Source organism: Pseudorca crassidens, chromosome 3 (genome assembly GCF_039906515.1).
Source record: "Pseudorca crassidens isolate mPseCra1 chromosome 3, mPseCra1.hap1, whole genome shotgun sequence".
In the NCBI taxonomy this organism is placed as follows: domain Eukaryota; kingdom Metazoa; phylum Chordata; class Mammalia; order Artiodactyla; family Delphinidae; genus Pseudorca; species Pseudorca crassidens.
This window is the reverse complement of record NC_090298.1, coordinates 62998358-63020437: the sequence shown is the minus strand read 5'-3', so window position 1 is coordinate 63020437 and position 22080 is coordinate 62998358. Positions and strand designations below refer to the sequence as shown.

General features: G+C 38.8%; 1 protein-coding gene and 1 long non-coding RNA gene across 5 annotated transcripts in view; one reads left to right on the top strand and one right to left on the bottom strand.

The window, feature by feature from the left end:
• Nucleotides 1-1750: 1750 nt before the first annotated feature.
• LOC137221428 (uncharacterized) lies at nucleotides 1751-21311 on the top strand. 4 transcript variants are annotated; one of them, XR_010941998.1, is made up of 8 exons: nucleotides 1751-3135; nucleotides 3234-3356; nucleotides 4291-4717; nucleotides 5277-5471; nucleotides 6402-6477; nucleotides 6698-6783; nucleotides 11636-11767; nucleotides 21151-21311. It is a non-coding gene; the product is annotated as an uncharacterized lncRNA (long non-coding RNA). The 4 variants fall into 4 exon arrangements; XR_010941997.1 differs by having other exon boundaries at nucleotides 3234-4717; XR_010941996.1 differs by having other exon boundaries at nucleotides 1751-3356.
• Nucleotides 12308-22080, bottom strand: part of JMY (junction mediating and regulatory protein, p53 cofactor) — a 73983-nt gene continuing 64210 nt past the window's right edge. The window contains exons 10-11 of the mRNA XM_067731094.1: nucleotides 21307-21614; nucleotides 12308-17589 (exon numbers count right to left, since the gene is read on the bottom strand). Of these exons, the coding sequence (XP_067587195.1) occupies nucleotides 21310-21614 (305 nt within the window). The 3' untranslated portion in view covers nucleotides 12308-17589; nucleotides 21307-21309. The remainder of the gene's footprint in view (nucleotides 17590-21306; nucleotides 21615-22080) is intronic.

The window sequence follows — 22080 nt, the reverse complement described above, 5'->3', positions numbered from 1 at the left end:
GATAGACTCATTCATGTGGACTTAGAGGAGCCTCGGGGACAGGTTTTTGGAAAATCAGGCCTTGGGGTTCTGGAAGCTTAGTACTCTTACTACAGAGCACTCCTGTTCCTGTCTCATCCCCCTGGAAAGAGTCCCGGGGTTGGGTTTGCTGGAGTCGGGGTCAAATGAGGGGTCAGTAGTAACAAAGGTGATGACACCCCCTCATTCCTCCACCTAGAGAACCTTCTTAGCCTTTCCCCAGATATGTTCTCTAGTAAAGAACTCCTTCCACTTCAGCCTTGCTGGGATCCACAGATTTCAAAATGAAGATTTTGATTCTGCCTTGTCTAAACACTGAGACAGTTTTTGTTGCAGACTGGGAGCTGGCAGCAGCTCTCCAGAGCCAGGATATGTAGAATTCCTTAAAAACACGCAGCATGGAGCAGCATGAAAACCTTAGAAATGCTTTTGAGAATCAACTTAATCTTCCAGCTCTGAAACCAGCTACGTGATGATGGGGGCTTTTGTTTTCTTTGCAGAGCCTAGGCTCCCTTTGAGAAAACTCACGAATTTGTAAGTGTGGTAAAGATAACACTTTTCAATAAGCTGTTATTTCTCCCTCTTTATTATTTGGGTCAAAGAATTTTTTGAATTTCATTCCAATTCTTTTCACTTTGTGTATCAAGAAAAACAGTCATAGCAAGAAAGACTTGACCAATATATTCTTTTCATATCACAAATTCTCTTCTCAAAGTTTTTTTCTGGGAGGAATGAAAGTAATTTTATTTGTTGTTGGGTTATGGTCAAGTACTTGCAAATGACCTGTTTTTTTTTTCCATGAAATAGGCACTTTCTGATCTACCTGATTACAATACTTAAAATGTTATACATCCAGTGGCATCTCATCTAAAATGATTTGTTGTTACTGCTAAAGATGATTTTACAAATATCCCTCCAAGTGACAACAGAAAGCAGACATGAACTGATTTTTTAAATTAGAATTTTGTTAGCCTTATGTTTTGGATTAAGAAAGAGATGTGGTCAGTTAATGGTTTTATTCCATTTTTATTGCAAACAAGAATGAAAAAGAGAAAAAATATTTCCACACTGGATTCCCCTTGAATGAATTCAAGCAAAGTTCATTACTAGTGGTTTTGCATCTGGCAAAGGTGTAAAATTGTGCCCATAGAGGTGTTGATTTGCTCCAATTCAGCAGGGCCCAGCCCTTTGGTGGGCAGTGCTGGCGTGGGAGAAGTGACCTTCTCTGCACATCTGTTAAGTCCCAGGGGCTTCTAGGGTTTGGTCAGAAGCTCATGCTAAAAACGATCTTTTTCCCCACCAGATTCTAGGTAGAAAAGGTATGTCATCCATTCATCTGTTGATGGACACTTAGGTTGCTTCCATGTCCTGGCTATTGTAAATAGAGCTGCAGTGAACATTTTGGTACATGACTCTTTTTGAATTATGGTTTCTCAGGGTATATGCCCAGTAGTGGGATTGCTAGGTCGTATGGTAGTTCTATTTTTAGTTTTTTAAGGAACCTCGGGAATAAAGACGCAGACCTACTAGAGAATGGACTTGAGGATACGGGGAGGGGGAAGGGTAAGCTGGGACGAAGTGAGAGAGTGGCATGGACATATATACACTACCAAATGTAAAATAGATAGCTAGTGGGAAGCAGCCGCATAGCACAGGGAGATCAGCTTGGTGCTTTGTGACCACCTAGAGGGGTGGGATTGGGAGGGTGGGAGGGAGGGAGATGCAAGAGGGAAGAGATATGGGGACATATGTATATGTATAACTGATTCACTTTGTTATACAGCAGAAACTAACACACATTGTAAAGCAATTATACTCCAATAAAGATGTTAAAAAAAACCAAAAGGTATGTCATCCACTATAAATGATGACTGGATCTTTTCAGACTCTGACAATATGAGCCACATCTTGGGACTATGCAGTTCTTCCTGACATTTCCTTCCATGAACAATTGCACACAATTCCACACACCTGTGTTTGCCATTCAGTGTTCTTCACACACGTGTGACCTGCAACTCTGCTTTTGACAGGCTCCTCATCTCCCCAGGCCCCCGTTTCCTCCTCTGCAAATGAGGGAAATGGCCTATAACTCCTTCCAACCTCTTCTTCCATCTCTAGAATATTCAATACATTAAGAGGACAGGGTTAAGAATCATTGCTTCGAAAGAAACTCTAAGATTTCTATCATCTGAGGGCAAAGGTGGGCCTGCAAGTCATTTATTGTCTCAAAAAATTAAGACCTTTCTTTAAACATGGACCTACCATATGATCCAGCCATTCTACTCCTAGCTACTTACTCAAGAGAAATAAAAACATGTCTGCACAAAGACTTGTACAGGAAGCTTTATTCCCCCAAACCACAAACTGGAAACAACCCAAATGCCCATTAATAGATGAAAGAATAAACAAAATGTTATACATCCATACAATGGATTACTATTGAGCAATCAAAAGGAACAAAATGATACATGCAATAACATAAATGAATCTCATTATGCTGAATGAAGGAAGCCAGACACAAGACGACATACTGTACATTCTGGTTATGTAAAATTCTGGACAATGCAGACTAATCTATTACAGTTACACAAGGCAGGTCAGTGCTTGCCTGTGGTCTGCAAAAGGTACAAGGGACCTTTTTGTGGAGGGAAATGTTCTGTATTTTGATTGTGACGGTAGTTTCACAGGTGGATGCAACTGTCAAAGCTCATCAAAATGTGCACTTTAAATGAATACAACTTATGTAAATTGTTTCTCAAAATTATCAGGGGAAATTTTTTTGTAAGTTCTTGACTGTTCAATCTCGGGCTTGAAGAAAATACATAATGGGCAGCGGATAAAGTTTTGAGGGGCCATGATATCAAAAAAGGAATGACAAACCCAAAATATTCTTAAACATTCTGGAAAGCCCTTTAGTTTCTGGGCAGCATGTATGAATTTGTAGGAAAATAACTTATCTTCTGATTTCAGGTAAAGCCCAGAACAAAGAACTGCCTTGGAAGCTAAGCAAGGTATGTTGCTCCACAAACAAAGGCAGGTACATGGTGGTGAGCAGCTTCCTGTCTTTGCAGCAAGTCAGGCTCCTGCATACCGATTTCGTCCTTCACTCTGCCCGAGGTGGTATTTACGGGTCTACTCAGGGGCGGATTCCATTCTACTTTATGAATGTCTATTCAGAAAACTAGAAAGCTGTAGGGCATGTTCTTCCTTTATAGGCCACAAGGGGCGACCGATTTTAGTTGCACCAACTTGTAGAATCACAGGATGTGAGGTTTGGAAGGAGCCTCAGAGATTCTCCTGTCCAACTTCCCAAAGGAGGAAGCTGAGGCCCAGAGAGGGTAAGTGAGTGGCCTAAGAACACAAAGCACCAGCAGGACTAAAAATCACTGCTCTCCGGGAGTCTCTCCACTTTAATACACTGGCTCATCACTTATTGAAAAAGTACAACCCCAAATCTCTAGCCAGATCCTAAATCCAGGCTTAATTAGCCTGCTGCACCTTTATTTTTTAAAATTTTTAAAAATGTTTTATTTTTTTTTAATGAAAGCTGTAAAATGGTTGGATTCTAGCTGAGAGAAAAGCAGCAGATTCCCAGTTCCGGCCCTACTGGGAGGAAACGTAAGGATCCAACCTCAGCACGGGCATGAACGTGAGGCATTTATGATTCTTGTAGAACTTGGCAACAATTACAAAAGCCTGCTCCATGGTGGAAATGACCATGTTAAATTTCCATTCTTATTTGCATTTGCAAAAATAGAATAAAATTATTTCTTGGGTAGAAGCATCCTCTGTGACTGGGAAGTGCTTCTTGTTCGTTGCTGCCCCTTTTACTCTTCATATACTTCCCCTTGATGGCTGTTGAAATAGCAGATATTTCATACAGAGAGAACATTCATCACAGCAGATTCTTGATTGAAGTTGAGTCAGATTCTGCTGTGAAGCAGCCACTACCAGGGAGTAAATGAGGCCTCCTGGAAGCTCCACCACCACCCAGTCTAACGTGGCTTTAATTTCCAAACTGCAGTTTGGCAGGGCCAGGTCTCAGCACTGTCCCCAACCTCCTCCTCTTGCATCTGACCCCTCGGCGCCTGGGTTTCACGGGGCCGAGACGTCCCCTTGGGGGTCGTGCTGTTGCTTCCCAGGGGTATCTGGATGGCACCTGCCAGCTGGTGCTGGTGCAGGGGAGACAAAGATGATAGCTGTGTAATTTAGCAGTGCCCTTGGCCCTTCGGTTGGCCGGTGTGCTGGTAACATGTTTTGCTCTTCCCGCAGACTCCCCAGAAGGTCTGTTGTAGCGTTTGGTAGAATGACTAGGACAGTAACTTCTGGAAGAAGACTTCGATTGTTGGAATCACCCCAAGCTGAAGAAGCAACACCAGCGGCCCCTGCTTCTGTGAGGGGGCTCCTGGATCACCAAGCAACGGCACGTCCTGGAGGTGTCGGCAGTGCTGGGGCCCACCCTTCCCCATGGTGGTGTTTTCTGGGTCACTCTGTCTTGTCCTGAGGGCCATGCTGTGCCGTGGCTGCGGGACACACCTTTCGTGTGTGGGCACCGTGGATGGGCGGGTCTAACCCTGTATCCAGTGCGTCCCTCCACTGAGCACCGTGAGGGACAGACTCCCTAACACTGCCGACACCTGTGCATCCACAAGGCCATTTGTCAGCACTGAATTCCTTGTTGAGCAAGTGGATAATAAAGGTACTGACCTTAATGGTCTAATCAAACCAGTGTAGTAGTGACACAAGAAATCATTGAAAAACTGCGGGCGAAGAGCTGAAACTTTCTCTAGAAAGTTCGTTAATGACCAGAATAGATTATATAATCTACGTACAATCATGGAGAATTGAGATGGGTACTTGAAAGAAAAAAACAACCAAAAAAACATATTCTCCCCACCTCCTCTAATCCTTTGAATTTAAATCATTCCCATCATTGAGGTCAAAGGTGTTTGGGCCACCTGAAGTACAGAATTAATTTTCTTCTCCATTTTCTATTGATTTATTAATTATAAATGTAGTCTTTTGTTTACCTAAGAGACAGGAATACAATTGCTATTTCAAGTCACTTTTACTTTCTATTTACTATTTTTTTTTTTTATCAGCACACAGGCATGTTCTAGTGTCTCTTACCTTTAAAAAAAGAATCTGCCCTTAATCCTTACAGCTATCAGTTGATTTCTCCCCTCTTCACTGAAAAACTGAAAGAATTGTGGGCTCATGAATTATCTCCATTTCTTATCTTTCCATTTGTTCTTCAGACTTCTCCACTCTGGCTTCTGCCCACACTGCTCTGCCAAAAGTGTCTCTCCAAGGTAACCAGTAACCTCTATGTCGTCCATTCCGGGGAGCATTTCTGAGTCCTCATCTTCCTGGAATGCTCCTTGGAGGACCATCTGAGAATCCTTCTACTGCACACAGAAGAAAATCCAACTCACATTGTGGCAAACAAAGCAGTAAGTTTATCGTATGGTTTCTTTAATAATTTTCTCCCCTCTATTTCTCCCTTCTTTCTGGCATTAATCAGATATTAGATTAGTTGAATTGATCCTCTATCTTTTCTATCTCCTTAGCTGTTTATTCAGCTCTAAGAGTTCCTTGCCTATCTTTTAAACCTTGTATTGCATGTGTAATGTCAGCTGTCAGAGTTTTTCTCAGTGTCATCCCTTGTTCTCAGATGATTCCTTTTTATTGCAACACATTCTTGTTTCATGGATGTAGTATTTTGCCTTACTTTTCTGGCAAAATTAATTTTAATTTTTCCTACTACTTCCTGAATTGTCTGTTTTCTGAGTTACCTTGTTTGTTTTGATCTCTGTTGTGTGGGGACTTTCCGAAAATGTCCGTGACTCAAAGTAGTCTGTTCATATTCTACAGGGAGACCCTGGGAGCTCTAGGGGACCACGAGGGTGGAGCTGGTGGACTGGTGGCTTTGGGGGTAGGTTGATTGGGTGGGAGGCCAGCTTTGTCATTTGGTAAATCTCCATCTCTCCTCACACCCAAATATTACCGTGTGCTGGTCTTTTGTCTGGGGTGATTTAGTTTCTCCGGAAAGGGATCTTCCAGACTCCTCGGAGGGGGGGTGGGGACAGATGCCTCGCTGAGAGCCATGTCAAAACCAAGCAGGAGGCAGCCAGGGGCCTTGTGATTCTGAAGGTAGATTGTAACTCGATCCTACAGTGTTCAGCATTACCTCTGCCCTCCTCTTGGACTGCTATTTGAGTCTAGATCTTCTCTGGCTCACTTTTTCCAGGGAATGAACTTCTAGACTCTTGCTGTGGGAAAGGAAGGTCTGGAAGGTGGGGGGAGGGAAGGTCTCTTGCTCCTGTTTGAGACTCCCACCATTCTCCTTCTTTTCACCTGATACCTCTCCCCACCTTTCACAGAACACAGTGCCCCCCAGCGGTGCCAGACCCCTCAGGACTCGACCGGCTCCTCAAGTGTCTCACTGCAAGCTCTCAGGTCAGCTCCCTCCACTCGCTTAAGCCGTTTACCTCCCATACATCTTTCAAAACCTGCACATTTTTTGTCCATAATTTTCTCCTCTTTTGTTCTTTATTCCTTTACTGTCATGTTAGGGCTTTAGGAGGGAGTATCAATTAAGGCATGTTTCAAGCCACCATATTTAACTGGAAGTATGTTGGCATTCTTTATAACTTCAGATTATATTTTGATTCTTTAGGTCTGCCTTTCCACAGAAGGTCAGAAAATAGAAATTCTGACTTTTTCAGCTACACCCAGTTCTTTCTACAAAGAGTAAACATGAAGGTAAGGATTTTTGTTGTTAATTTAAAATGTTGCCTGTTACATAGTATTTTGTGTCATGTAAGTGAAATTATGTTCTACTGAAGAAAGAAATGTATATGGTTATTGCTGCTTTTTCAAATTATCCAGGAGCATCTATCCTACTCTCAGATGTCCTTGCTTCTAAGTTACTCAGATCTTTGCAGTTCTTTGTGAAGGATTTTGGTATCAGATCTTCCGAGTAATAATAGCTAACATTCATATATGTGCCAGGCACTCTTCTGTGCCCTCATTTAACCTGTACAACAACCATATGAAGTTGGTATCATTATTTGTCTCTCTCTTTGGAACACAAAACTGAAGCACAGAGAGTAATATGTCCAAATTCACATGGCTAGTGTCTCAAGAGTGCTTGCTCTTCACCACTATGCCATGCTCTGTTGCAAAATCTTTTTCTTCTATCTGATGAAACTTCTAAAGATTTTCCCACCTACTTCCCCAGAGGAAACTTACAATATGAAAACACCTAGAGAGAGAGTTTAAAACACACACACATGCACACACACAGCCAATTAAAAGAAGCTGTGTAGACCGGAAGTCTGAGATGAGCTGGTTTTTCCACTGGAGCACTAAATTTGGCTCTGATCTACTGTCAACTAATTTTAAAAAGTGAAATGTTAGATTATACGGTTCTCATTGTTTTGTAGAGCAAGCATGCACATTATTTTTCAGAGAAAAAATTTTTTGGCAACTGAATTCTAGAAGCAATTTCTACAATGCTAATGAAAGAACTCTAGGGTTTTTAAAAAGCTCTTTATTGGAAATGTAATACATAATCAGAAAAATACAAAAACATAAACACACAGCTTAGTGAATTATTATAAAGCGAACCCCCATCTCACCACTACCCTGGTCAGGAAAGAAAAGCTTAGCCCCACAGAAGCCCTCTGTATGTTCCTTTCTGGTCATGAAGCTCTGGTCTCCCCAAACGTACCATTATCATGACTTTCGTGCCAATCATCTTTTTTTTTCTTTGTTAGTTTTACCACCTAAATAATATCCTAAACACTATAGTTTAGTTTTGCGTATTTTTTAAAAACTTTGACTGGAATCATGTATTAGATATTTTTGCTTTTTGCTCGACTTTATGTCAGTGAAATTCATCCAGATTATTTTGTGTAGCTGTATTCATTTTTATTCTATAGTACTCCATTGTCTGACTATACCACATTTTAGGGATATACCACAATTGTCCGTTCATCAGCTGATAGACCCTTGGGTTGTTTAGTTTTTGGCTATTAGGAAGAATGCTGCCTTAAGCATTCTTGCATATGTCTTCTGATTCAAGGATACACACATTTCAACTGGGTCATTGGGTGACCATATTTTCTTTATGTCTCTTCCCATCATGTTCCATCTATACATGTCTATATCCAAATTCCCCCACTTCATAAACATACCAGTCATAGTGGAATACGGCCCACCCTAATGACCTTATTTTAACTTGATTACCTCTGTAAAGACCCTATCTCCAAAAAAGGACACATACTGAGGGTCAGGACTTCAACATATGAACTTTTTGAGGTACACAACAAAGTTGGTCATACTAAAACAAGGAACAATTCTAGAAAGAGGACAGTCTGTGCATAGGCCCTAAGGTAAGAGAGAGATTATACACAATGCTAGCGCTCAGTAAGCCATGAGGCTGATAGGAAGGGCCAAATCACATTCAGCCTTATAGTCCATAGGAAGAAGATTTGGGATTTTATTCTAAGTGCAATGGAAAGTAACCGGAGGGTCTTATGCAGTGGAGAGACATGATCTCACCACTTTTGAGTGGAGGATTAGTTGGAAGGAGACAAAGAGTGGCAGTGAAAGATCAGTTAGGAGGCTACTGCAGTACCCTACTTGAGAGATGAATGTGGTCTGGACCAGTGTAGGGGTTAGGGACAGAGGAAGCAGTGGATGTATGCCAGATGTAAAAGTTAGGGTTGATAGGACTCGTTGGATACGGAGGATGAGGGTGAGAAGGGCAGCAAGGATAACTTCCAGGTTCTGAATTCCAGAACTGATTAAAAAAAAAAAAAAGAAGAAGAAGAAGAAAGAAAGAAAAAAGATAAAACTGAGAAGGATTGGGTCCAGGTTTTAATAGAATAGGAAGGGAACCATTTTGGACATGTTATACTTGAAATTGCAGGAAGCATCCTAATGAAGAGATCAGGGGGCAGTTGTATACATACAGATCCAGTGTTCTGAGAAGAGGTACAGGCCAGATAAAATTGGGAATCATTACGACACAGATGTCATTTAGAACCATGGGGAAAGGTGAGACTAAGAAGACTGAGAAAAGGGTTATGAAGGTCTAGAAATATTGCTTACATATAGTGCAGTGAAAGAATTGCTGGAGTTGGGGAGATAATATTCTACGTGTTACCTTCTGATGATTCACCTTAATGCAATACCAAAGCTTAGATAACATTAGAGAAACTCATAACTGAAATGTAAAAACCTATCAGCAAGTTCTGGGTCACAGTGAATTTATTGTTGAATCTTCTGATGGTTGTTGGAAGAGTTAACCTTCTGTTTCAAAAACTTGGCCCTGACCCACACACTTGCCGGGGTAGGCCATCCTATTTCTGACAAGAGGTGGGTCACAAAGTGGCCTGTAGGTAAGACCAGAGAATTTTTAAATTGAGATTTGAGCCACTGAAACACTTGAACTTTTACTTAAAGAAGATTCCAGAGGTTTAGGGTCTTTAAGCATGAAAAAGATCATTTTGGCCTAAAACATTTATAGGATGTTTTTGCCAACTGGACTACTTCCACCATAGAGCCATAGTGTGGCTTTTGCATAATGTAATTTTGAATAAGATTATATTGCAAAATGCCCACGTTGGCTACTTTCCCTCATCTCACTCCTCTCCCAAGTCAATAATGTGAATTTACTGTTCTAGCATAAATAGATATTTACACACTGTAGAATATCTGCAAAATAATTCCGAGTAGTGCTTCTTATTCTAAATCTTTCATTAAGAAGTTTTAGGAATAACTGTGACTGATTCCTGCAAGACTTCCTTTTCTTTCCATTGGAAAATGGTTACAAACAAGCTAAGGTTTCTTTGAAGTTTGCCAATCTATCATCTTCAATTACACAAAACATCTGTTGGTGGAGGAAGTTCAGTGCCCTTGAGGATGAGTAACTTTTTAATTGTTCTTGGTGGTAAACTATTCTGACAAAAATTGGCCAGTGGCTTTAGTTGCTTAAGGCTTTTCCTCAAAAACCAATATCATCATACTCATAGGCCTGCTATAACTTGATAAAAGGACTTTTAAATATTTCAATATAAAAGGCCTCCAGATAACCACAGAGATAGACTAAGACATTTATTCAGGGTTGAAACAATTCAAACTGGTTGCAGTCACCAGGAATTTTGTAGCTCTAGAAGCACATGAATACAGATAAGTTGCTGAGGCCAAGAGAACATCCCAGCATCTGCAACTCTCAGACGTCACTGGAAGTGAGACAAATAATGGTCTAGGAGTTTTTATGTGGGGATATATATGTCCCCATGACTCTCCTTGCAGGAACTATGTTCTGGGGAACAAAGTTCCTAAAGCCACAGAGCATAATAGCACTATGTTACACCTAAAGCACTTCAAAGGAATCTGCTATATAACTCATTCATGTCTTAAAATAAGTTGCCTCTGAAGAGATTTGAACTTAATAGCTTTTTTTGGACTGACTTTATTTGAATATTATTTGAAGTCACATCTTGATGTCTTTGAAACTCTGTTTTTATTCTTCTTGAAAATGTTTAGTGATCAAGTGTTTCTCTAGCACATCTCAACACAGGAGACTCAGGCCTAGTTTTAGCCTAGAATGAAGTGCTCTTCTCCAGACCATCTGAAGTGAACACTGAGCACCACTTGCATCTTACAGGGTTAGGGTTAAGAGGAAGTTGAAGATGCTGTGGGAGATAATTGGGCAGGTAGTGTTTAAAGCAAAGCCTGCCAAACCAGTAGTCACCCCAGACACGTTTACTATCTAACCCTTTTCTTGTGCCTCATATGAATTGTGAAGATTAAATCGGATTCTGTGATTCTTCCTTTCATGTCTTGTTTTCCTTTCAATGTTCTGATTAAGAATGTTGACACACAAGGAGGGCCAGACACCTACTGCCTATGTGCTTTCCAAATGAACATACCTGATGGAATTTAGATTATGATGAGATAAGAACAGCATTTTAGAAACATGTGCAGGTGGAAAGGCATGAGCTGAGCATGAAAATGTAGATACTAGAGGTAGACTTAGGAGACCAAAGTTGGCCCACAGAAAGCCTTGTGGCATTGGTGCACGATTTCCTTAACCAGCAATGGAGCCAGGAAGCCCAGGACTCTACAGCAAGGCCTGGCCATTGGAATTGGTGACAGGGAAGAAAGATGCTTAATGGCCTGAGTATATGAAGTCCTCCACAGCAACTGGAAAAGCAGGTGGAAGAGGCAGGAATGAGGGGAAGTAGGAAGTGACTGTGATTAGAGGATGGGCCCGCTTGAACTCTGCAGAAGAATTAACGGGTCAGCGGTCTGTTAGAGGTTAAGCTGACAAATAGTTGAGTTCAGAGAATAGCGAGAGCACAAAACTGGTGAGCTCTTGTGAACAAGCAAGATTATTAGTAGAGAGCTCTGGAGAAAATGTTAGCAGTGAGGAAGAACTAAGTCTCTGGTGAGCAACAAAGCTGTGGGTCGCTGTGGGAAAGGTATCCACTTGGCACTGGGACAGAGCGCTTGGGAAATATGCTTAAACTTCAGTAACTGTCAGAAATAGACGGTATGTTGGTGGGTTTGCACCAAAGAATTTTAAACCTCTCCCACACAGCTTCCTGTAGCAAAGAAATGAAGTTTCAACCAGTTTACAGAACTCAGCAAGGTCAGGATGAACGACAGAATCACAAAGGACTAAGGAATTCCACAGGGCCTAGATTTCCAGGGGAGGCTGTCGCCTGTCTTGGTAAGTCACCCAGTAAGCCCATTCCAAACCAGCCACAGCATGATTTTCACAAGGGTGGACTAGGATGTACTGTGTTGAGAGCTGAATTAATGTGTTAACTAACTAATTCGTTTTGAGGCAGAAGGTGATTCTATCAGTTTAGCTAAAGCACTTCTATTAAGTCCATTCTCTAAACTCTCACAGAAAAACTATCTAGTAATCAAAGCCCTCTGTTTAGTTTCAGATATATTTATGGAGGGAATACATGGAAGTAGGGCCCTTCCTTGGGAGAAATGTCTCCCTTAATCTCCCCCAATTTAGAGGATCACAAATTGACTGCTAAAATGAAAGGCATTTAAGGACCCTCCAACTTTGGAGGTCAACATTTCTAAACCATATTTTGTTACAAACAGTGGTCGGGAAGAGGCAGAAGTACAGGGGTGGAGAGTCTGAATCCTGTTCATCATGTGGTAACAAATGCACAACTTGCTATGCTCCTTCTTATTAGAAATGAAGTGACATTATATACCACCATTGCTATTTTAAACAAACAAAATGAGCTTAACTCAATAAATATCTTTTATTAAAGAAAAAAGGAATATTGTTAAGCACCAAAACTGTATGTTGTTATATTGCATGTACAAGAAGAGAAAGGTGATTGCAATACTTAGTGTACAAGTACTTTGAAGTCGTGAGTGTAAAAAACATGAAATACAAAGCGATACAATAATTACAATGCAGAAAGTTGCACTAAAGAGCAAAAGGCAACAGTCAAAACCATTATTGGAGAGTTCACAGTATTGCTCTAAATGCTTGCTTAGTTTTTTTTCTTTGTACTTTTAATACTTTAGAATGTTAACTGAGCATATTTAAGTACTGTAAAATTTGCAGGAGTTGTCACTTACATTCTGCACACTGTCCATTTAGTGTAACGGTGTTAAAGCCATCCTGAAAAGCCAAGCACAGTGTGCTAGTGTTTTGCTTAATATTGCACAAAGCTAGTAAGTGGTGAGTTGGTTTGCCATTAAAATTTTCATTTAACCAGAAAGGCTAAAAGAACATACCAGTTTCATTCGCCCTAATGGGCTTTTATTCATGCAAAAGGATCTGTAGCCTTCGATTTTTCATAAATTATACATTATGGTTTCACACTTTGCAAGACATATAGTACAATAAGAAACTCAATGGAACAGTGGGGATTCTGTCCAAGTCGAAAAAGTCAGAAGTCACTTGCATGGGTTGTACTGTGCACCCTTCTTTGGTCACCAATGAAGGGAAAATGTCATCTTGTGATTATGAAGAATTCTTAAAACCAATATAATTAGTACTGGGAAAAGCTGGAATAACCTGTTGCACTCTTTGATAGTTAACCACAGAACATGCAAATTTAAAAAAAAATCCCTTGTTAAAATTGAACTCTTTAACCAACACCCACACCTTTAGTATACATCTCAAATCACTTACCACAGACTTCCCTTAACTCACCAATTGGAGCCTCTCTTAGTCATACCTGACCAAAAAACCCAAAACTTTCTCTTAATCCTCAAAACAAATGACTGCTTTGAGATTCAGTATAAGATAACATTGATAAAATATTTCATATATCAGCCTCAGAAGTATTTTCTGTACATGCACCTTACAGTGGCATAATAAATGTGTTTGGAGAAGGGGAGAGACACATGAATTTGGATTTCCATCAATTAAGTCCCTCAAATACCAAGCGGTACATTTACTGTGGGTAAAACAGAAAATTTTAGAATGAACATATCTTTGAAATATTTCAATGGGCAAACATTTACAACAGACAGACAGACACACACACACACACACACACACACGGAATCCAGACTCCCTCTTGCCTTTAAAAATCCTTTACATAGATGATAGTTTAGGCAGCAATATAAACTAATTTTGTAGGAAAAACTTTTAAATTAGACTATATTTATAGGATAAAAAATACCACTGCTTCATTTTACAAAGCAATTAAGCAGAGACTTTAATGTGCTTTAAATAAAGAGCACTTTGCAGCAAAGTTCAGAAATAACTACTGAATTGTTCAGTAGCACTAAATGAATGCAACATGCTCCAATAGTAAGGTGCTTCTACTTTCTTACCTCTCTTCCATCTAAAAATCAATCTTGTGGTCAATCCTCTAAGCACAGTTGTTCTTCTATGCTAAGCAATAAATGGGAAATAAAATCTATTTAAAATGCACATTTTATATTATTTAAATTCAGTGCAAGAATTAGGTAAAACTTGTTCAGGTTTCTGCTTTCACTATCAAATGGATGCATGTTAACAATGCATCTGCCACAGTTTTTAAATGTTTTACAGCTGTTCAAAAAGACTTTTTACAAATAACCTGGTATAAGTATATGAAATTTCAACTCCCTGATAAGGCCTTTAGGGACCCATTAGCAATTTACAGGTTGGTATCTGATGTTACGTACATAATAATTAAATTATAAAGGTTAAAAAAACAAGCTTCTATTTAGTGAAAGAAAAGCTTTCCTTATGCACACACGCAATGAATGCAATTTAAAAATGGAGTCTTAGGGAATGTATAAATTTAAATTGTATTAATTGTATACTGGTCCCATTCCAAACAGAGAGGGTACTGCCCATTGATTTTTGTCCCACTGATACAAGAGTTTTAATTCTTAGTGTCTGCTATGGCCAAAGTATCTAACACATCACATTTTATGACATAGAGACGTCATGCCACATGTTAACAAATATTGCTACATAGTTCAGCTTTGTAGAAACAAGGCTCCCCCACCCCCATGATATAGAGTAGAAAATATTCTGTGGGTTCGCATAATGAGAAAAGCCCCCATATCCTCACTGTGGAAATACTACACCTGATGAACTGTTACAGCTGTGCATTTTATAGAAACGTTTCAGTTCCACAATGAAGAACTAAAGAATGATTGTTTTTACACTGCTCACAAACTCAATAAACCTATAAAATATACACGAAGTGAGCAATTCTCATCTTTTAAAATTCCTCTTTAGCCAGGTATTTCTTCCTCATACTGCTCCCCTACAGTACCACCAGGATTTTAAAGCATTAGGAATACCTTTTCTATACAGGCCACATTGATTATATATACATAATTTTAGTTGTATTAGTAGAAGAAATATTCAAAATTGACATTCAAGTGAGCAGTAACATTAACCACCAAACATCCAAGTCATCATCTACTTGTTTCCCTATTTTAAGTATACTGCAGTTGAGACTAGATTGGTAAATTAACTGCTAAATTGATTCAGCATAAGCAAGCAGCTGTTTGTAGATTCTTGATACAGAAATGATACATTAACAGAAATGTAACTGTCAAGTATTTTAAACCATATAAGTAGTACAGGCAAATTTGGAACTGGAAACATGATCATATATAAGTACCATCATAACAATATATACAAATTTTATACTAAGGACAAAGATGCTCATTTTATTAGGGGCAAGGATAAGAAGGAAACCATGCTTGTATAATTTTTGTTGGGCTCTAAAACTGCTTTTTAATTAACATGTGGATTCAACTGGACACATGGACTGTAGTTATCTGAAATTCTAATATTTGTGAGAACTCCAAAGGTTGATGACCTATAGTAACATGTAATTTTGTGGAAGGAGGAACCTGAATCTGGAGGAAGGGAAGTGGATGTGTTGGAGAGAAAGTTGCTACCAGAGAATGAGCACAGGGGTTGCTAATGAGGCTCTACAAGTGTGAGGACAACCTTCAAGGAGTGCTGTGGTGGGGTATGCTTCTAGCTGTGGATACACTCCTGAAGGGCTCATGCAGATCTGAACACCCTGCATTCTTTGCTAGAGACTTATTACAACATGGCTCAGGAAAACAGATTATAGGACCCTTTTAAAAGTGAGCATTGTCTCTTAATGGAATCCCAGCTATAACACTAAGTGGGTAGCAATTTCCTCTAGACATATTAAGGTTCCAGTGCTTCTGCTGTCAATAATGACATAAGATCCTCCTGTATTTTTCTAAATGTCAATAAATGAAACAAAACTGAAAAAACTGTTATGAACAAGCATCCAAAGGCATAAAATAGATACATGATTTAAGATTTGCAAATTTGCTTTAAAAATTTTTTTCAAATATATCAATCAAATCAATCATTCTTTAGGTTAAAAGGCATGTTTCAATGCGTTGCTGAAGGTGTGTTACAAAAATCTACAACCCATCCCCACTGTAATCAGGGGATTGAGATTAATTTTATATTAGATCTGTATTTCTAATATTCTCAGACAAGGTGTAAGAATGATGCTAGAATAAAGCCAATATATTGTGAAAATGCTCATATTCTCATCAATAAACATAGTCAATATTTAAGCAGATTTTGTTTTATATAACCTGTTGCCAGAAAATTTTCTCCATAATTATTTTAAAGGAAATAACATTTTCAAGTAACAAAGGTGTGAGCATTTTTGTCCTTCAGGATCACTAATTCAGATACATCTGAGGGCTTTTACTTCAGGACTGCTTTCTGGGTCTAGGCCAGAGAATTGCCTCATAAGAAAGAAAGTTCATTTTGGTATGTCAGCCATTCATATAATGGCCAAGACCTGTCTTACACAGAATTACACTCTACAGAGTACTGTAAACTGGGTCCAACATATCTACCTTCATTCAAGCCCACAACAGTCCTGCTGAGAATTCGTATCGGCTCCACGCATTCTTCAGGACTCCATTACAGCAAAATCAGCACCTAGAGCTACATACATATGTTTAAGAATTTAGTGACGATAACAAAGCCTCTCTCCCAAAATTCAACTCCAAGCATGTGAAGATAGCGAAATGCCAAAGAGGCTTTTCTGCCCATCTACTTTCTGTACATTTGTAGAGCACGTTTTTTTTTCCATTGTGGAGCATAAAAATAAAAACAAATGGTGCATGTTAAAAAAGACTTAAGATCTGCATCCCTACTATTGAATCCTGATTTTTGATTCTCAATAGGAAAGTCATGTTGAGTTATAGTAATCAAGCAATAGTTCAACCAAAAAGACTAAAAATAATTTGAAATATCAAATTACAAAGTATTGCTTCTCATAAACAATGCTGCACATAAAATTCAAACTATTATAAATTCACAGTTATGAAGGGCTATTTAAAAGCATGGAAATTTTTACTCTGAAACCTTACAAATTGTAAGTGTGTGGGCTTCTAAAAATAGGTCATGTTAAATGTATCACGTTGTGCTAAACACATTTATAGGTGTATCTCCATGGTTATGTATCTTTTCAGATGTTGTGGAACATCTTTATGAAAATTCCTTTGTAGATGAGTAATGTGGGAATTATCAGTGCATTTCCATCTGATTTCTTCCAATTCCTGCCCTATAGCTATCATGATTAACTTCTTTTTCAGAATGTCACACTATTTAAGCTGATATGGAAGAAGCTCTGTATTTTGGGCAGATGACTATTCAGTGCACTGAACGATGGATTTCAAAGCAATCTCAACGCAGCTCACAGTAGATCTGTCAACCCAGTGTTCTTCCAACTCATAGCGACTCCTAGCTTTACTGGCCACTACAAGGATGTAAACGGGTAGACAGGTGGGGAAGGTGCTTAAAAAACAGGAATCTTCACAAGGCCTTTTCTCCGTTGCAGTCAGGAACATTGCACATCTAAAACTCATGTTAACCACCATCTGTTGGAATGACTGGAAAAGTGGTAACTTGCCAATTGTGCTTCCTTTTTCACACCACTGAGCCAATACACTTTGGATCTAATGGAATCCAATTGTGGGACCACATGTTTACAATTTTGTAAGAGCCGATGTTCAACTGTAGGTATTTTTTTCATTCTGTTGAGTCACCTGTTTACAAACAAAGTAATACTGTATGTTAAAAAGGACAGCCTATTAAAGACAGTATGTATATATATTCCCTCACACCTTTCACAAAATCCAGTATGAACACTGATGGTTTTTTCTTTCAAATGACCTTTTTATATAGATGATGTATAAAAAACATCTTACAAAAGGATATGTTTGTATTCTTAAAAAAAAAGTAAAACAAAATTTGAACATGGATTTTGATCACTGTTAAAAGATCATATGTCAAGATGACATAGTTAACACTGCTGTGTGATATACAGGAAAGTAGCTAAGAGAGTGAATCCTAAAGAGTTCTCGTCACAGGAGAATATTTTTTATTTTCTCTCCTTTTTCTTTCTTTTCTTTAAGATGGATGTTGGCTGAACCTACTGTGGTAATCATTTCACAATATATGTAAATCAAACCATCATGCTGTACGCCTTAACCTTATACAGTGATGTACGCCAATTATTCTCAATAAAGCTGGGAAAAAGAGTTTTTTAAAAAGGTTGTATGTTAGATTCACTTTTCTTCCTTTTACTCTTAACATTTTATGTCAAAACTATACACTAAAAAGATAAATACAATCCAAAATCTTTGCCTCAAAAACTGTCAGTATAATAAGAACTATCAAATGGCAAGTTTAAAATACACCAGAGAGAGTTGTCATTATAATTGAGATTTAGAGGACAGAGCTAGTACTGTCTTTAAATGGATGACTTTACCAGGACTTTGTAAAATTCAAAATAGTTGTGTTTGAGATCCATGCGCTGACCCACAGCACAGGAGAAACATATATATGGCCTACCTGTCAGGTAAGAGCTGACATGTGGCTTTTGAGGACTTGAAATATGTCTAGCGTGACTGAGAAAGTGATTTGAATTTGACTTAAATTAAAATCTAAAACTCTGTAAAAAATACTTTTCCATTAAGCACAACTTGGTTGTTTTGGTATGACTATTCAATGTAACCAATGAATACTTGGCATCCAAACTGAGATGGTGCTACTAGTAAGTGTAAAATACTCACTGGATTTTGAAGACTCAGTACCCCCCAAAAAAGTAAAGATATTGACAAGATACTCTTTTGGATATATCATTTAGTAAAATATTACTAGAATCAATTTCACCCATCACTTTTAACTTTTTTAATGTGGCTCACATTATATTTCTATTGGACACCATCATTATAGTTACTCATGAGTTTAAGAAGGACCCCACAGGAAACAAGTTAGAAATAATAAAAAGTCTATACAATTATATATATTCCCTTATGTTTAGAAAACCCCTTCAAAGATACTATTACCTATGGCTAGGTCTGAGATGAGTTTTTAGAGGAGGATGAAGCTGAACATGTCCAGGACCTTCAGTTTTTATTTCATGAAGTTTTAAGAAATTAGTTCTTCAAAAACAAGTATGTAATTAATTATTTTGAATCTATAAGAAAGAAACCAATTAATAGGAAATACAAATTACAGCCTTTTTAGCCATCTGTAGAAAAGTGTCTAAAAGTTCAGAGCCTTTAAAAATGACTTCCTAGGGACTTCCCTGGTGGTTCAGTGGTTAAGACTCCACGCTCCCAGTGCAGGGGGCCCGGGCTCAACCCCTGGTCAGGGAACTAGATCCCGCATGCCACAACTAAGAGCCTGCATGCCGCAGCTAAAAAGATCCCACATGCTGCAACTAAGACCCAGCACAGCCAAATAAATTAAAATATTAAAAAAAAAAAAGACTCCCTAAGACCACACACAGGCAGTGATATATAGCTCTTTATCAATGGCTGCTCAACTGGTAGGGATCACAACTAGTCTGTGGTTTGCTTCTGGTGTGGGACACATTTAGTCTTTAGTGACTTTGCCACTATCCCAGTTCATGCATTTTCTGGCAGTATTTCATTGTTCCTCTCAACATTATACTACATACACCAGCCATGAACAATCAGCCAAAAAAAGGGAAGGTTTTAGGCGATTTTCAGAGCGGTATTCATTATGGACATATTCTTAACACCTGACATAAGGTTAAATTAGCAGCCAAAAGCTATAAGTAACATCCCAGCTACTTGAATATACGAAATGCGTGCTTATGTGACGGTCCAGCACTGGGATTACCTAATCAGTGCCAACATGGTAGCTTCTGGCATAGGTTTAGGGGTTTACTGAGAAGCTACATGCTGAAGGGGACAAGGCAAGAGGTAGCAAGCACTGTGAAGTGGGACACAATCTACAGTCATCCAGTGTGGGAAAGATTCCCAGTCAGGCACACCCGAGTCTCTAGACACACTCACACACTTGAGTGGACACATTTACATTCCTCTACAAAGCATGGTGTACATATGTACAAGCACAAATAGTTTGAAATTATTTGGGGATCCAAAAACAGTAAGTGACCGATAATTAAGGCCTCTACAACTAACAGGAAAAAAGGGTGCCAACAGTCCCAAGACCCATGGCCATGGCAGACGGTGTTACTATCAAATGTTGGTTAGAGCACATTAAAGTTAACACCCAACCACTTATCAAGATTCTTCATGCTTTTTGTTAAGCTACAGTGCAGATGCTGGTGGGGAGGGGTGGAGTTGGGGAGTGTGGAATTGGCACATTTTCCTGATGGACCCATGCCCAAAAGGGTAAAAACTGCTTTTAGTAATATTTTGATATATCCAAAAGAGTATCTTCCAACATTTAATCAATATTTTAAAAACTAATGACACAGTTTCTGGGTTTTGTTTTACCTTTTTGTAATAAGTCTTTAAAATCCAGATGTATGCCTACATATATATCAGTTCTACTCTTTCAGAATCTCTGGGAGTGAAGGCCATGAATATGCATTTTTAGTAAGCTCCCCCTGGTAGTTCTTAAGATCAGGCACAGTGATTCTTCCTTTACCTACTCCCACCTACTTCCCCCTTTTGTAAAGCCCATAGAAACATATTCCATCAAGAGAGCATAATGATTAATAGAATATATTTGCATACTTTATATTTTGCACAAATAATATTTCAGTTATGGTCCTCAGCAATTTGATATACTATTTGATTTATAGCATGTGTTATCTTTACCAATTCTATGTATTTAGCATAATTTGTGCCACATAACTATATAAATTAGCTTATTAAAGCGTAGTGGGGGACAGCTCTGTATTACCTTGGGAGAATGCCCAATGTGTACCAATTCCCACAGGGTACTCAATAAGGTATGTATATTATGTCGGCTGCCATTTTATCTAGACAATGCAGTAATTACAATAAGCCCTAAATGATAAACTTTAAAGGCTTAGAAAGCTAAATAATCCGACAATGCAATGACTTTTCTAGATTCCCTTGTGGGCAGCTAACAAAACATCAAAATTCAATACGCATAACAGTTTGCAACTGAAATACCTAAGTTAGAAAAAACCTTTTCTGTTTTTTTAAAGCTAGAATAAGACTGTCACTTTACTAGAATAAGACTATCCTTTTTACTTGGGATATAGCTCGTACTAGAGAAAATTTTAATGAGCAGGATATAAAAAAACACAGCATTTACACAGGAACATCTCTGTACTTTTTTTGTTATGTTTCCAGAAACTACAGAAGTAAAACCTGAAGTTATGATCCAGGCTATAACTGAGCTGTATAATAAATAATGAACCTCAGATTCAATGACGTATAACAGACCTCATCATCCAATACAAAAGCTGTATTACTGGAACACTACTGAAGAAAAGTAAGACCATTTACTTGTTAGTTTTCCCAGTCTGTGCAAGGCAAAGCCTCCTCGTCATCCTCTGACTCAGGGGATGCTTCTTTGATTCTTCTAAGAGCTTCATGGATGCTCCGTGTTAGAGGGTCCGTGTCGGGCAGAAGCGTGAAGGATTCTCTCAAGACTTCCTTCTGTACCTTCTTCAATTTTACCCCCTTCCTTATTTGTGCCAAGATATTATTATCATCTTCATCAGGAAAAGGAGGCAGAGTTCGCTGTTCAACCTTTCTCAGATGAAAACTACCACGCTTCAAGGAAGCTAGCACCTCATCCATGGGTGAGCTCACTTTAGAAAATGAAAGAGAACAATTATGATTGCACTTAGAGTCAGGAACTGTATAACCTCCAGACTTTAGGACTGTGATAGCCCAGGATGCTAAGAACGTATCTAGAGAAGGGACCATGAAGCGTGGACACAACATTGCCAGAACACAGGGGATACTAATGATGCTTGTTTAAAAAAATCCCAAGACCCAAATTCCATGTCAGGCATTACTGGTATTCCTATCATTTCTCATGTGAGAGAAGTGAGCAGATTGGGGGCTGGGGGGTGATCTTTAGTATTATTATGGGTGAGACTCCTAAAGAGTTTCCATAATGCAAAAGTCCAATCAAATCCAGACAGTGACTGGACTGCACATTTAATTTTAAAAAATTAAATTCTGGTTCATTATGGTGACTGTGTGTGTGTGTGTGTGTTTTTTTTTTAATAACTGCTTTACATATGAAATTCTACTTGGGCTATGGTAAGA